Source organism: Anopheles gambiae, chromosome X, assembly GCF_943734735.2.
Source record: "Anopheles gambiae chromosome X, idAnoGambNW_F1_1, whole genome shotgun sequence".
Classification (NCBI taxonomy): Eukaryota; Metazoa; Arthropoda; class Insecta; order Diptera; family Culicidae; genus Anopheles; species Anopheles gambiae.
In genome coordinates this window covers 13684852-13702041 of record NC_064600.1, presented here as the reverse complement: position 1 = coordinate 13702041, position 17190 = coordinate 13684852, and the positions used below count along the sequence as shown (strand labels likewise).

At 46.7% G+C, this 17190-nt stretch overlaps 3 protein-coding genes across 4 annotated transcripts in view; 1 reads left to right on the top strand and 2 right to left on the bottom strand.

Moving 5' to 3' along the window:
- LOC11175821 (uncharacterized) overlaps positions 1 to 17190 on the top strand; it is a 118554-nt gene that overhangs the window by 25606 nt on the left and 75758 nt on the right. The gene's annotated exons all lie outside the window — the stretch shown is intronic.
- Positions 1875 to 2842, bottom strand: LOC1272334 (uncharacterized). The gene has a single exon (XM_559389.4). It carries the CDS (start codon positions 2840 to 2842, stop codon positions 2081 to 2083), a length of 762 nt encoding a protein of 253 aa, XP_559389.4. The 3' UTR covers positions 1875 to 2080.
- LOC11176028 (uncharacterized) lies at positions 3104 to 12277 on the bottom strand. 2 transcript variants are annotated; one of them, XM_061651736.1, is made up of 4 exons: positions 12027 to 12277; positions 4825 to 4970; positions 4410 to 4719; positions 3104 to 3246 (listed from the first exon to the last, which is right to left on the bottom strand). In XM_061651736.1, exons 3-4 carry the CDS (start codon positions 4606 to 4608, stop codon positions 3104 to 3106), a joined length of 342 nt encoding a protein of 113 aa, XP_061507720.1. In that variant the 5' UTR covers positions 4609 to 4719; positions 4825 to 4970; positions 12027 to 12277. The 2 variants fall into 2 exon arrangements, with proteins under 2 accessions (XP_061507720.1, XP_061507712.1); XM_061651728.1 differs by lacking the exon at positions 12027 to 12277 and adding an exon at positions 9062 to 9213.

The following is a 17190-nucleotide window of genomic DNA, read 5'->3' as shown; positions in this document are numbered from 1 at the left end:
TTGGGTTTTTTACTGTTGCTTTTGTGTTTTGTTTTTGTGCCCACCTGTCAATTTTCAACCGCGTGAAAACGGGGTGTAAGTGTGTCTGTGTGTGCGAATGCACCTTCAATTAGCTGCTTCCGATTATTCCCAATTTTCCTGGCGAGTAGCGCGCGCGTTTCCCATTGCCGGCGGCACCACCCACCATCGGAACAGTGGGTGGCATTTGGTGGAGAGGTTTTTTGCTCTCTCTCTCTCTCTCTCTCTCTCTCTCTCTCTCTCTCTCTCTTTCTCTCTCTCTCTCTTTCACTCTAGCTCCCTCTCGGTTCCGGTCCGGGGGTGGTCGCTTGTTCACTGGGAATGCGTTTTTGTTGCTGTTGTTGGTGCTTTGTTGGGAAGATGGTAAAGTGCCGTGGTGCGTTTCTTTTTCTTGTAACTCCTGCGCTGCTATTTAACACATTTGTGTTCCGTTGTTTTTTTTTTTTATTTTGCTTTTCTTCGATCACTGTCTTCAATCGCTTTTGCCTTGTCTTTACACCCCCAAAATGGCAACCTCAATCTGTATTATCAATGCTCACCACCCCCACCCTGAACTGGCCGACGGTTGAGGTGCTTTCCCTTCCTTCCCCCCTTGCCTGCCACGCGTGTTTTTTTTTTTCGAGCGCTCACTTTATCGGAAACGGGATTAAAATGGTTTTCGGGCGTTCGTTTCTTCCCTTTTTCTTCGCATCAACTCTTCCGGTCCCGCGGACGAACGCGGGAAGCCCAAATTGACAGAAGCGTTCGAACTAGTTTACAACAGTGGCAGTATTTTTTTTTTGTTTCTTCAATCTGTAGCAAGATGGGTTTTCCGGGACTTTTTTTTTTAGTAAGCCGGTGTGTCGCTAGCATCCAGAACCGGGTGCGAGACCCAATTCGACACTCTGCTCTATCCGAATAATCGGCCATTTATCGTCCGCCTTGGAGGAGGAAAGTAGTGCACAGACTAAGACCGCCACACACATTCCAACGGTGCCATTGGTGACTAATTCGAGACCAATTCAACACGCATTGGGCGACGAACCGTCTCTTAGCAGCAAATTAGCCAGCAAGGCAGCGATCAGTTCCGGAAAAGGGACAAACACCGGGATCGGGAACAAATCGGGCGCTAGTTGTACATACGCACACACACACACAACACACAAATGCAGCCATAAATCGCGTCATCCGTTTGTCGTTTTTGGTCTTCGGGGTTGGCCGCCGGCATGGAAAAAGCGGAATTTTAATTAGAAAGGAGACTGAAGAAGGCCCAAGCATGCCGCGCTCCGTGTCTTACCTTGTTGGTCGCGTTATTTATTCGTCGCTCCGAAAATGTCCAATGTGTCTGTGCTGTAATTAAAATAAGTTGGAATGACTTTTCGGAGAAGGTACGGGGCGCGAACCGATAGCAAAAAGGGAAGAAAACATATATACAAGAATATCAGTAAAGAATGTGAGCAACCCGTGCGGTTGCAGCCAAGCTACGTGCTACAAAGGCAAACAGTAGAAAGCAAATCACCGCTCCGTTTGCAGTCTGGCGTGTGTGTGTGTTTGTGTGTGTGTGTGTGTGTTTGGACGATTATTTCCCTCTTCCGCGAAGCCTTTTCCACCGACAGATGCAACAGATGCTTAATTAAGTCCAGCTGTGCCTGGGCATCGTACCAGCGAACACGCAGGTTTTCATTTCCATATTTTACCTTCTAATTTCTTCACGCGCATGCATAATTGTTTCTTCGTACTCCATCTCTATCTACCTCACTCCGTCCTGCTCGCTTTGATACCGTTATAGAGGGGAAAAATACAAACATACACACACGATGCATCACGACAAATGTAAAACAAAACATACAACATCAGTTTTAGTTTGAAATTAACTCATTCCAACCGTAATAAGACTTTCGATTTTAGACCGCTTTTTTATTCTAGTCTGTTTTAGTTTATTTTTATTCGGCCATGCTTGTTTTCAATTTGGCTTCTTCTTTGCTGTTTCCTTACAAAAAAAAAAAGACAAACAAACTAAATGTCACGTTAGGCACGTTTAATTTGATTACGGCTAGCCAACGCACTCGCGTGCGTTTGCGGTTTAATCGCAACCGAGCGCGTCGCCGCCTGCTGTTCGTTCCCGCATCCTGGTCACGGCACCAGCCAACGTTTCCGCGTAGGAGTCGGGCCGGCCCGGCACCGTACAGTAAGCGTTCGCATTATCGTCCACCGGTACGCCTGCGCGCCGTCCCCGCTCGCTCCAGTACGAAATCCATTTATCCTGCTCCTCCGCCTCTTCCTCCCCCTGCTCCTGCTTTTCCTCTTCCATCATTCCTTTCCGCCCTGTTCTGTCGTCGTCTTCTTCGGCCAAAGGTTGTTTCCCGTTCCGGGACCGGATATCGGTGGCTTCTGCTGCGGCGACAACGGCCGTCGTTACTGGCAGCGTCCCGTCCTGCGTCGCAGCATCCGGTGGCCCTTTATCACCGCCAACGGTACCTTCCTGCCGGTTACTACTAACTTTCCGATCGACGTTCGAGTCCGCGTCGAGGGTGATGGGTTCGAAAAGTGCCATAATCGAATCTGTCACCTGTTGATGGCTGCCGTCCAGTGGTGGTGGTGGTGGGGCTGGCGGCGGCGACCGCACCAGTTGCCGGCCCCCAACTGGAAGCTGCTTATCGGGCGCATCCGGCGCCAGCACCGCTTTTGGCGGGTCCCGCAACAGGTACTGGTTCGTCTGCGCCTCCACCTCCAGGTAGGACTGGAACTCGCGCCGGAAGTAGTCGTTAATCAGTCGCCAGATGCCGGTACTGTAGCCCAGGATGACGGCGATGAAGAAGAAGCTGCGAAAGGCAAGCAGCAGCATGGTGTGGCGGCCTGTGGCCGGAGCCTTACTATATTTATTATGGAGATTAGAGTTTACCTTTTGCTTTGCTTTTTTCTTTTTCTAGTCGTGTCTTTCCCACTCCCTCTGTCTTTTTCTCTTTATTTTAGTTTTGCCACGTGCCACGGTAGCTTGTTTAATGGCAACAGGAAGAGCAAGATTGTTCTTTTTTTTTTAATTTTCAAAGTTTGCACAGCGCGGGCACACCACAGAAACACTCAGCACACAATACTTCGCACCTCTTTAGAGTTCGCCAGCATCGTCGTCCTCGTCGCTAAACAGAAGCGAGCGCAAAATGCGGTAAGACTGTTGCATCTGGGGCCAGGCCATCGTAACAAACACCACAATCGTGTTAGCGATCACGAACAGCTTCATCATTTCTATTCCTGTCGGGGAATAAGGAGAGTAAGAGAGAGAGAGAGAGAGAGAAGGAAAAAGATACAGCATTTTATAGTGAGGGGTTGAAGTAAAAAATATGTTTAGCGTTGCTTACATACTGTTGTTTGTGGTATATATATTGATTTGAAAATAGTTTTTCAAATAAATCGATTTTATGCTGACCTCCAGGAAGATTCATGAACAAAATAATAAAATTGGTCAAACTGCGCCTAAATGTAGGCATCCTGCAGTTAGAAAGTAGCTTATTAAGGAAATTTAAATCGTTCCTATTTGCTATTTACCTTAGAATAAGCAAAACTTAATAAAACAATGCAATGCAACATGATAGGAACCTAAAAGTAGGCAATCTGCATAACAAAACTATCCTATTTAGAAACATGCGCTCTTGCCGTCAATCTAGAGCGCCAAAATTATTTACCACCCTTTGGGAAATCCCACCCAATAATTCGACAGTACGCTTCTTCTGTCAAGCTATCCGCATTGCAAAATGTATCGTTTTTCTTAGTTGCTTTGTTTTCAAAAAGCTCAAACCTCCATTTATCTATCCTGTTGGAATGGCAGGTGCTGCTCGCTAAGAGTTTTGACTGCATCTCCCGAATTCCGGCTCCGTCAGAGTCGTTTTATTCGTTTTCTTCAAAAGCAACACACAAACAAAACCTGTATTTTTCAATCCGGAGGATAACAAAATGGCTTCCTTCCCGTGTACAAACCACACAACGGTCAATGCATTTTGCACTAACGTTTAGATTTTTGGAGCCGATCCTACCGTTCCCGGGGTCCCCATTCGCGCACGGATTGAGTTCTCCCATTCTTGGAGCTCTTTGATTGGATTCCATCCTTCCTTTTTGCCCAGCCCCCTATACCCATCCCTCCACCAGCCTCCTACGTCACATTCAGAGCGCATTGCTTTCTCCACCATCGAAACACCCCACCGGACCGCCGACCGCCCGCACACTTGCGGGCTGCGGCGGTGTCTTGAAGAAGCTGTTGCCTGGAGCGTCCGGCATTGTTGGGCGGATATCACGATGACGACGTCAATGGTGTCGCGTGGATGGATGGGCGAAATCCAATCAATAGTTCCACGCTCAGCTCAACGCTCCTGCCCCCGCGCCCACTCCCTTTGTTCGCAACGCCTCTTTCCCCCACTCACCTTCCTGCGATCTTAAATACTTCCCGAAGCCGGCATTGGTATCCTCGTCCAGGTCCTGGGGCGCCCGGGCAGCGCCAGAGCCCTCACCCTTCACAACCGTACCGCCGCTGCCACCGCCACCTCCCTTGCCCTTGCGCTGCTGGTGCGCTGGTGCCGCCGTCCCATTGCCCCGCCGTCCCGACGACGCTGCCGGTGGCATAGTTGTAGCCGCCGCTTTCGCTTTCGCACCGCGCTCCTACCCCTATGCCTGTGGTTGCCTTTGTACCTTCCGCCGCCCGGTTGTTTTTGTTTGTGTTTGCTAGTGTCGTCGCTGTCGGGGGTTGGAGGAGAATCGGGACGACTTGTAACAGACCCTCCGGGTCCTTCGAAATACTCATAAAGACACACACACACGCATACACAGATACACACTTACAGCTTAGGGAGCTGCTGAATGCATAGTGAAGGCAGGTCCGGAGACAAATTTACTGTTGTAGTGCGCACGCCACCTGAACGCTTTAGTGGATGGGAGTAGTGAGTGTACGGGTGTTCCCGTCCGCTCTTATTTGTCACTCTTCTATGCTGTAGGAAAACATACACAAAAACAAATACATGAAAAAATGCAAAAATTAGTAAAACAACAAACATCGATCTGTTTGGGATATTCAGCAGCAATCAAGGTTTTGCGATAGGGATAAAGAAAGAGAGAACATAAGTTTAGGAAGCGATCTTCCTCGGTCCAATCCCATCCCGTGGTGCGGATTAGTTCTGCGTAAAGTGCCGGAGTCGGAGTCACCCGGAGTTAGAGTCTTCCGGAGATGGGCTCGGAGTCACCCGGAGTTAGAGTCGTTCAGAGTGGGCCGAAGTCGGAGCGGTTCGGAGTCGAAGTCGGAGTCGACCGGAGTCGGCCGCCCAAGGAACATTTTAAATCTTATCATAGTTTTAACGATGTTGCTACGGTTATTCCATTAAGTCTTCCTTTTTCATTTGAATATCGTGTATGACCTAATAAGACTATAATAAAACTCACTTAAGTCTGAAAGGGCCCATCTACAGAACTCTGTTAAGACTACTAGTTAAAACCATTTCTAGACCTTTAAGATGTGAGACGCAAATAAACTATCAAAATTACAGCTTATTGCTATGGATATGTTCTTGAGACGGCAATGAAGCATTAAATATGAAGTCATAATAATGGTTGAGAATTTTTTGAGAATTATTAAGTTGTCTTGATATTTTTTCCAATGAAATTGCTCGCGTATGAGCAGAAATCCATGCCATAAGATTTTGACTGTTGAAATACATTATAATAATTTGAAAAAATCAAAGCACCCTAGTAAAATGCATATTCTTAGTAAAAAATATAGTGTTTTAAAAATACAGATTTGTTTTGAACGCCCCTTATTTGCACCAAAAGCTTTGTCATAATAAACATGGCGTGAAAAGCGCTTTGGAAATCGCCATTTTCTATTTGTCATGTAAACTATGATTTTGTTTATCACAATATCAACATGGGTGACACATATTGCACACACAAATGAACAATCATACAAATAAATGAACAGAAGGACTTTCCTGATCACAAGTTCAGTTGATTTGTAGTGCAATATGTGTGGCTAAGATCGTTTTAAGCAGCACGTAGCTTTAGGAAGCGCTTGTGCAGACTAACAAGTTTTAAGACTCTCCGCGTACAGGCAGTGTCAGAGATACGCGGAACCTGGCATACGCATATTTACATAATTGCGATTTTCTCAGTGTTATCCCGTGCATAGATTATTTGAATTAGACAAATATCTAATAATCTTTGCAGGGCATAAAACCACCCACTGCAAGCAAAAGGAAAAGAAAAATAAATATTTTATGGTTGAAAACTGCAAAATACAACTTACGCAGAAGATAGAAATACTTGGCTTATCCACGTTTTGCGTTAATAGCGTATTTCATGTACAGTCCTGTACAGACTGTTCCAAGCTCCCTTTATCCAAGACTTTATACACATTTAATAAGATCAATTGATTTTGATGCCTTAGTCTCAAATAACAAGTCTTTAAACGTGCTATAGAATACGTTTACAGGTTAATTAAAGCCAGCCATCAAAACTCCAATTATAGTTTCTGCAGACATTCATATGAGCGTCTTCAGAACGTTTAACAAGGGTTAACAACGTTAAAGACGGTTAAGACACGACATCTTCAAAAGACACGTTAAAACTATATGGCTTAGTACACTTATAATAAAGAATGCTTTAAGAAATTGTTTAAATGTAAAAAGTGTGGGAAATGATTCTTGGGCTGAGTCGACGGGAACCGAAGTTGTCAGGACAAAAGACAAAACAAAACCAAATGAAATGCCAGCCCGATACTTAATAACTTCGAGTGACTCCAATCTCAGGTTGATTCTGATGTCGGCTGACTCCGATTCTCGTTGACTCCTACTTTGGTTGGCGCTGGGCTCTGGATACTTCAACTCCAATGGATACTCGGGAAGACTCCAATTCCGGACTACTCTATCTCCAGGTGGAACCAGTGGTTACAAATGCGCCGGAGCCGGAATCAGACTAACATTAACCGGTGTCGGATCGGCGTCGTGCGTGCGCTCCAGAGAACACATCACTAGTGCAGATGGCCAGCTATCTGTCACTGATCGGTAGCCAGCAAAATAGCAAAACAGATTTTCCAATGTCGATGGCAGTTCGGAAGCTTCAAGCTACACATGTAGGAAATACGAACGAGCGCACGAGATCTCCCCTCGGATACTTCCCAATTGCAAACCCCCCCCCCCCCCTCTTCCAGCCCAGCAGCGACATCGAAAAAGGCGTTTGTCTCTAGTTCCCAATGCCGGGTGTTTTGCGAACCTTACCCGCCCCACACAGCGTGCACACAATAATCGCTATCGTGTGACACATGCACAGAAGCGGCTGTGCCCGCCGAGATCCCGGCACTGTGAGTGTGGGCATCCCCTCGTTGGGGCAAAAATTTAATCAATCATTTTCCCTCCGGACACACCGACACACAATGGGCCGGCGAAGGGCGACCGAGGATTGTGTGTATTGGCGGTGGAAGGAAAGGGTGGGGTGGGGAGGAGTACACAAACCAAAAGCGGGTTTTATGTGAACATGGAGCTGCTGTGTTTGGGCAATGATAACGACGCACCATTTCCAAACACACACTGCTCCAACAGCTCACCCTTTTTCCCCATGATCTCCATTCACCGGCGTAGGTTCGCAGAGCGAGGGAGGGTGGTGGAGGGGAAGGTCGCGCTTGTTTTCGCGGGCAGGCTGATTCTCGCGCCCGCCGGTGTGGCTGGTGGTCCGGATTTTATGTTTATTTATTCACATTCGGGGGAAAAAAGGGGTTGAGATGGATGGGCAACCCGATGGCTAAATAGGGCCCCCAGAGAGCCTTCCCGCTTCCTCGCCCGCTTCATATTTACTGTAGTCCCACGCTAAAGAAGTGGAATAAAATAAAGTTTTTAACCAAACCAAAGCAGCGGCAGCAGTTCTGTTGGTAGAAGTAAACAACACAGTTGGCGCGGATTTTCAACTGTCTGCTGTCGCGAAGCATCCGGTTTCCGGTCATATTTTTGCTTTCCAACTCTATGTTTCTCTGTCTCTGTTTTCTCTTTCTTTCTCTCTCTCTCTGTCTCCCTCTCTCTCTCTCTATCTCTCTCTATGTCACTATCTCTAATTTGTTGTTCCATTTCGCTACGCATATGCATGTACGCTAGCGCTTTCGATATAGCTTCATCTTCTTCCTATTCTCGCCACACTTCCAACGGTGCTCGGGTTGATGTGTTAATCGGAGAGATAGAAAAAAAAATTGGAGATGTAAAAAGGACGTCCAACTCTGACCCTTTCCGGGTATATAAAGACTTCTTCTGAGAGGAGGGAAGGGTACTTCTGGATGATCAACAAACCAAACTAGCTGGACATAATTGAAACACACTTTAAGAGAATTTCATACTTCACTTCTCCTTCCAAAAGTATAGCAAGACAGATTTTAACATTTTTTTTTAAAATGTATAAAAACAAACATTCAGGCAGACTTTCATTAATGATTTGTTCATCTCATTTCCTTCTCATTACAGGTAAGCATAATGGGAATTCAATGCAAAGGAGCTCTGGGCGCACATCAAATCTCAACATGCTCCAAAGAAACGATTCTACTACTGCTTTTGCCCAACCATTGGAATAGCAGCTTCTTCCCTCTTCTTCAAATTTCGTGAAACGATTGTGATTTTCTATCAAGTAAATTGAAGCTCACTCATATAGCGGGACTAAAGCTAAGTGTCTTATGTATCAAACGGCATTAAGTATCAAGACGCGGTCCCAGCCGGGAATTGAACCGACGACGAGAGAATGTTGTAAAGCCGGACATTTAACACCTTTACCACGGCACCATCTCTTCCGTTGGTCCGTTATAGCAGCTAGTGATTGAAAATGTATGGTTGATGGCGAAGATGTTCTCGCCGCTCGTAAGTAGCACACGCGACAGATTTCGTTATTCGAGCACAATGTTTCACATGCTGGCTATTTTGCAAGGATACGCAACGTGTGTTTGTTTCAAACTTCCCAGCATCTACCAAGCCATCACAACGCTCCGAACGTTCGATACCGAATCCCGGAACCCTTTCGCGCTCGGTGATTAAATTAAGATGTTAATTGTCACTCACACTCCTTTCCCTGGCGCAGCGGAGACGCACGCCGCCGTACGCTTTGTCCGTCGTGTGCTGGACGTCCAGTCAAGATGCCGGCCGGTGGAGAACTGAGCCGCCCGAAAACACTTGCGCGCGGGCGGACGTGTGTGCACTGGCTGCACAATTCACCTCTATTGTGCGCTCTACACTCGGCACTGTCCGTCGGCCTGCCTTAACGAGATGATCTCATAGCAGGAGTGGAAAAACGAGTGGGGTCATAAGAGGGTATGGACCCTATTTTAGCGGTAGACACCCTTCAAGTGCGGGTGTCACAAATAGAAACATTGAAATGGATAGAGCAATGGGAGAGGGGGGGGGGGGGTGGGAAGCCATTGTAAAGCCTACTTTCCAGTGTGGGTGTTCCTCGCTCAAATGCAGCGTCGGAAAATGGCATCCTTTCGAGTGGCCACAATACCCGAGCAGTAGAAAGATACATGGGGAAACTGAGAGCATCAATATATATATATATGCATCCACTTTGCGTGTGCGTGCGTGTGCCGTTGGTATGATTGCGGTGAACTTGAGCCGGCATTCCCATATGGTTGTTCTTCTTGAAGTTGGGGGAGGAGGCTGACATGGAAGGTAAAGGATCCGATCTTTACAACGCCCGATACAACACTGCCCCGAGAGTGCGGTGCTGGTGGACGGTGACGACGACGACGACAGCGACAACGATGACATCGTCATACCTCAGCTCACTTTAATCCTCTTACGTAATCGGATTACATATGTCACACTGCCGCACTGGTTCCCCCGAGGCAGTTGCCAAGGAGGCATCGAAAGCTCTCCGGACACTTCTGGGCTGTGTGTGTGTGTGTGTGTGTGTGTGTGTGAGAGTGACGCGACCTTTCTCAAGTACACCAGTGTGTCCTCCCTGTCCCAGCTGGGCAGTACCTGGTACAGCACACAAAGCCTAGAAAATGTAGACCTTCTTCAAGATGGAAGTACGGTTTGCAGTGAAAAAGGTGAGCGAGAGGAACTGCCACCACACACACACACACCTATACACACATTTTTCTTCCATTACTCGTCACAAGCTTTTCCGCCGGTAGGGGTTTCAATTCTCCAAGCAACCCACTCCCCTCTTCCTGGGGAGTGTTTTTGTTTTAAGATGGGCGGCAACTTCTTGCCGCGATGTACTCCAAGTGCATGAAAAGCTTTTTGCATAACATTATCACGCGTTCGTGGAGCGGTCAGAGGGGGGAAGGGGGTCAGAAGCCGTACGTCCAGGCAATGTGTCCTCGGGGTTGAGGATGACTCATCGGTGTCGTAACGAGACAAATTGCGGATGGGTACTCACACCTGATGTGCGCCTAACGAGGTGCAACGAAACGACACGCGCTCGCTCGAACGTGGGTTTCGTTCTTCACGGCCCATCATCATCCCGCTGATGAGATGAGTCGCGAAGGCAGATGCGGAGAACTTTCTCCGCCAACCAGCAGCGTGGAGAGAAACAAATACAGCGTTTGTGCTTATTGAGTGATGTAGCAAAGCGCGTGGTAATCGGCAACTATAAATCGCATTAAAGATGGCATGCTTTATTCTTACAACATTTTCGCCAGAACACAAGTAGCTGCGGCAGTGGAGGAGAATTAAGGTCCAACACCTTTGGTCCGATTTTGCGCCGCCGGTGTTCGTTGCATGGGTTTACATTGCTGCACCCTGAATGTTTCATTACCAATGCGCTGGCGTCTAGTTTAATTTCCACGACTCAATTTCGCTAAGCCGATCTAATCCGCCCACAGACGAGTGGCGAGTTGCAATTCGGTGCAGTTCGCTTGCGGGTGATTCTGGGTGTGTGTTTTTTCTTCTTCTAACCCCTCAGAGTAGTTGCAAGTGTGCCGGCAAGGAAGCGGAAAACTCCAAGTGCCTGGAAGATGATGCCAATGTTTACTGGCAAAGTCTTCGGCGGGTGCCAGTAACAAGCGCAAAAGCACCCAGAAGACGAACTGTGGCTGTGGCTGTGAGTGTGAGTGCTACTATAACTGCCAACTTCCCTCCTCTCGTAGGGTCCCTCTTAGCCATGGGCATTATGTACCAGTTGGCAAGTACTGTGTGTGTGTCTGTGTGTGTGTGTACATACCGGAAACTTAACTGACTCCTCGTGAACGACGGAAGTTGCCTCCTTGAAGCAGCGCCCTACAAATGAGGAAGCAAATGAAAGAAAGAGAGAGAGAGAGAGAGAGAGTAGGAGAGAGCACGGTGGTGCAAAAAATCCTCAAGCGAAATCGGAAAGTACGTTTTCTTGTTACGGCGAACTGAACTTTAGTTTCTTTGGCAGTGGCGCGCGCGTGTGTGTGTGTGTGCGCGCGCTAGTAGGAAAGGAAAGTGGCATAAAAAAGGGAAGAACAAATTAAAGCACAAGTCGAACTGCTCTCCCACTGTGTAGCACTGTTTGAGGAAAAAAAAAAGCAGCAGCAGCGGAAGCAACAACAACAACAAAAAAGTTAGTTCTGAGTTGTACCCCGCTTCTTCCGTGCTCCCTAGTGCAAGGAATGGAAATAGCAGGACTTGCTGGATGACTTACCAGAGCCCGGTGCACCTTAAGCGATGTAACTTTTAACTGTATTTTTTTTTTCGTTGTGGAATGAACACAAACTGCGTTTTTTTTTCCTCAGCTGAAGCTACCTTCCATTGAAAGGGTCCTCAGAGCTTGGGCGCACACGATGGAGCACGATCCCAAAAATATCCTCAGCACTAATTCCAGCTGCTCTGTTTGATCGCCCTCCCCCCCAACCGTTGTTGGGCAATTGGTGTGGAAAAGCCGGCTAAAGATCTATGGCCCAATGGGCCAAAACAGAACAGGTAAAAGCTATAGAATTGCCTTCCTTAAGGTGTTTCCTGCAAGGTGTGTTTGTATGTGTGTAGGGTAGCCATTTTCCCCCAAATGATCACAGTCAGCAAGTGAGCTCGCTTATTAATCCATCGTTAATTGACTCTTACCTGTGGGATCCATTTTCCTTTCCCTTTTCACTGCTCTGCGTGGATGTGGTGGGCGTAGGTGTGTGTGAGTTGCTGGCAGTACTTCACATTAGTTTCCGGTAAAACGACGCGCAATAAGCGCGAGCGGTCATTTACAGACGTCGCCGGTGGTGGGTTCTTTTCGCTTTTGGTTGTTTCGTCTTCGGCTTCGCTCAAATGGTGGTCCAGTTTGGCTTCCCGTTTGCCGTATGTTGAGCGCTGAGCGGAACTATACCACACACCGACCTAAGGTGTACCGGCGATAAACGAATCCAGCAAACATCTCCCCCCCCCCCCCCCCATATCCAACTGAAGACATTTGCAAGAAAAATGGAACATAACGGGACCGGCTGCACTGGTGTGTGAAACAAAGTGTGAAGTGGGTGCCCGCCGTTCGAAATTTGCGTGCTAATTGGCTGTTTGGAGCACACCACCGCGGAGTGGTCGCGCTCGGGATGGCGGAACCGTGGCTCGAGATCTCTGCTTACTGGATTGCGAAACGCTACAGTAGCCTCCCGGTTGGCGCCCCTGTGTGCGCACTCTCGCACACATATAGAGGCGCACGTTCAACACCCTTCACTCGTTATGAAATCTTTACACCTTTCTTCTGTGTGGCTCGTTGAGCGGCACACGTCAATGTGCTGGGGGCCGCACTACACAGTTTGCCTGGTGATTTCGTTCTGCCAGTGTGTGTGTGTGTGTGTGTGTGGTTTAGGGCATATTAGGGAAGAGGATTGGGATGATTACGAGCTGGTTTTGTGCATCGATATGAAGTACGCACATAGAGTACTCAAACTCGGGCAGGCAACTTTACTCCGACACACTTCAAATGCAAGATGTTCCCAGTAAATTTGGCCTTCATCATTATGCTAGACGGCCATCATTATGTTAGATGACTCATTGGATTTTATACCGTCACCTAGCGGAAATTGTCAAAATTTGACTCAAAATTTGGTAGGATTATTGGGCCTGATCGCCAACGAAAGTCGATAAAATGTATCCGCTCGGTTAATATGCTCGAATCCACCGGTGGAATTTATTTTCCACCGGTGGATAATTTCTCCACTGGTGGATAATTCTTTCCAATTCGAGTAGCCATTGGTTTTGCCTATCTGTTTTGTTTTTTGCTTGTTTTGCGGATTGAATAAAATAGTAAATTTGGCTTATTTACGGACCCTCTAGTGAAGAATCCACACCAGAAGTGGCCTTAGATAGTACCGACTGTAGGCCTGTTCAAACAATCCGGGAAAAGTGTGAAACGGGTGGTTGCCTGAACAAGTCTAGATGAAACAAAATCGTATGAACTGGAGGACGAGGTTTGAATCCCTTCTGAACATGCCGCCTTCGCTGACCCTTGTCCTGTGCCATGTACCACCGTTGGATCCGTGAACGTCCGTATTTTACGCTCTCGTGCAAAAATATTTTGAAACAACGCGGTACACTTATTCCGTGCAATAAGGAGTGTCCGAAACCGCTCACGGTTTTTCGCCCTCGCCAGTCCATTATCCTGGCCTTAATGACTGACGCCTCCAAGTCATCTGGCCACTTTAATTTAAACCTACTACGTCCCCTCCGCAATGGTGGATTTAACGGTAAACGAACTGAGTGGCCGCGGGAACCCCGTGCAAATAAAATCCAGCATATATGGTGTGTACAGTAGTCTCATCGCTGGCCTCCGTGAACGATAGAGGCTCCATAGACGAAGGGACTCAAAGACTACAGGGGGCTCATATACCAGGGATCCCGACCAACATCCCCCACCACCCCCATGAAAAAAATTTGATTCAAATTTGAGAAAAAAGTGTATTTTTTCAAAGCCAAGCGACGAAACGTCTCAAATAACTCAAACAGCGATTATAACATCTTTTTAGCGAGCTGTTAGACATGGTTTTACATATTATTTAGTTTTCCACTGTTATATCAACTGGGGTGGAGCAGTAGAAATGGCTATCCGACTGAAATGGTTTTTTTGTATGGAGTTTTCAACTGCATATCCCACTGCTCGACTTTTTAACCACGTTGCTATGGCGGCAAACACCATTCCACTCCACTGACAAACCGATCGGTTAGCGAGGATTCTGATTGAGCAAACGCAATTGGATAACATTGGAATTTTGCTAACCGATCGACTAAATTATCCACTCCGTTATCGACTTTCGTTCCTGATCAGGCCCATTGTTATATAATAATGTTTGATCAGTTACAATAAACTACGCGGTAATGCCGACCTATATTGACTTTACTGATGTATATGAGTTTTGAATCCAAGACGGGCATTTTATGACGTCGTACGAGTTGACGGTTGTTCCACAGGACCACCCGACGTGATAAAAACCTGTTACTAATACCAATGATCTACATCCAACGGATAAATGTGAGATAAAACCACTAGTAACGAACGTAATTGAAATCGATATTACAGAACGTTTATAGAGAAAAAGAGTTTAGAGTCTCAAATGTCATATAAAGTTTGCTTCGTAGAATCTAAACTCGTTGCTGTATAATAGATCTGGGTTTGTTTTTCATAGCAAACAACAACGTGAAGCGCAGCTTGGCGTCTAACTTTTGTATACTTCTTTTAATATGTTTGAACGATATGGTATCCTATACCATTAGTTGACGATATTTTTTCAAGATCTTCAATGCTTTTGAGCGTGGGTTTATTAAGAGCTTTAAGCTGTGAGTCTGTAAGTTGCAAGAAGAAACATATTTTTAGACAACTACGGGTCTCCGTTTGAGTCATGTAATGCAAATGTTTGAAAAAAATGCTTCGTGAAGCTCTGATATGTCGAACGTAAGAGGAATGGAGTTGTCAGAAATCAAATCAATTCAAATCAGAATTCTAACCCTTTACACTCACAAGCACACGAAGTACATTATTGGCTCTTTTACCTTCATACTGGTCTCAGGCCTCTGCAGTGGGACTTATGGGACATGTTATAGAATCGCGTTAATCGCGGATATAACAATAAGAACTCTCCTTCGAATTTTTTTTTTGTAGACTGATACTATTTATGGACCGCGATCAAACTGTACTGAGAGGCGAACCCCCTTTATAAAAAGAGATCTCCAGGGTTGACATGGTGCGCAACATGTTCGCATAATTGTTCACAATAAAATTTGGGAATAACCTTGTCAGTTTTAAGATTGTTGGTGTGGGGATATCCTGCAAAATGGGATGTAATACATCCTCGGAATCGAATTGGATCTTAATAAAATAGGACCGATTTTATCTTTAAACAAGAAATAATTAGAATCTCATTCCTATAATGTCTCCTTTAGAATAAGATATTGATAGATCCCTGATAACCTTAAAGTGAGATTTTGATATATCTGAGATCTTTATTAGATATGATATTTAAGAAAAGGCAGCTTGATTTCAAGATGATCACGATCTTCAACTATTATCGGCAGCTCAACATCTCGATCACACATCCGAAAACATGCACTTTCCATTCCTAAAAAAAAAAAAAAAAACACTTCACCAAATGGTACGCCTGCTATCCGGATTACCTGCCTAACCGCACTAACCATGCAATAATCGCTAACCATCAACCATCAAACGGTGAACCACGCTTGATCCAATCAGAAGCATCGTATCACCCACTGGGCACGCTAGCCGCCCTAATCCACCCATACACGTACGCCCGCCTTTATTGTTTATCGGGATGGATAGGAATTGCTTTCCATTTTTATTGCATTATGCATGCCCGGGATGATGCCGGTCCCGGGGCATATTCATAACGTATTAGGGAAGCTGCCGCAAACCTCCCATAAAGCATCTCACCCCCCCCCCCCCCCCCTCGAGGCGGGGTTCAGCTGGACGATTGATAAGTGTGGGAGCAGTGGTGCGCGTTAAAAAAAAAGGGTAAGCAAGCCTGCTGCAGCTCCCGAATGTCAGAAACGGCGGTGGGACGTACCACCGACCAATGCAGCCTGTCCTGTCGGGGCTGGTCCAATTTGCAATTCCACTCACGATTGCTATGTGTTTGAGTGCGGGTGTTGCGTTCGATTTGCGGGAATGATCGTGAGGCTCCACACCGCTGCAGGACGGGGTGCAGGATCAAATTCACGCACGATAAGTTTTATCGACAGGTGCTGCTCCATTATCGGTTTGTGAGAATATTTCCCGATCAAGATTTTGTCCTTTTTCTGCCCCCCCTATATTTATCTTTTTTTCCTCTCTGAACCATGCCACCATGAAAGCGTGGTCGTATTTCCTCGTGGTTTGGTTGCAGAAAGGAAGAAAATGTTCTTTACGACGTTGGTAAGCGAGTGAAGGGCGAAAATGGGAGAAAAATAAATTGAAAAAAAAAACCACTCTCTTACCACAGCTATTGAAATCGGTAATGCAAAAAAAAAAACCGTTCCACCACGATCAGCCGCTCGAGAAAAGCATGTTAGAGCTGTTCCTGCAGCTCCCGTCCCTTCTCTCTACACCGCAACAGCAATCCGTGCGAGACATTACAAACATTTTTTTCCGATTTGGAAATATTTTGCGATTCACAATTTACATTCGATGTCTTCTTTTTTTTTCCTTTCGTGTTGAATGGCTCCCACCATCGGGCGGACGGCTTTCGACACTAATCCTTCCACCGTGATTGCCACCGGGTTGGTGGATGTTGGGCGCTGTTTTTTCTCGCACCCTTTCGGCACTCCCATACTCCCATACACTCACTTGGAATGTGGCGGTTTGTTTGTGGAAAGGCAAAAAAAGGGATATTAAATGCACTGCAAGTGGCTGCTGGCCCTGCCGGTGGTGCGCTGGTGGCGATGGTGATGTTTGTGATGCTTCGGAAAGGAAGCGATCGGATCCGCCACACACGTAGGCGGGTATTATGTGGTGCTCTACGTGCTGGAATTACAGCGGAATTTTTCTGACCCCCTTTTCGCTTTTCCCCCTAGCAACCAGCGACGTCGACAGCAGATGGTGCGCAAATCGGGCGTTGCATGACTGTTACGATTGTCAGTTTGCAATCCGCCAGCAGGCGGGAGGACTACGCAACTACGGAAGAAAAAGATAAACTAACGCTCGGGTTTCGTCCTGCCCGCCGCTTGCTTGGCCAGCATCCAAATTGAGCTTTCAAAATTTACGAACCAAACGTGCTGTTGCGGTGCACGGATCGCCATGCATCAAGGCACGCCA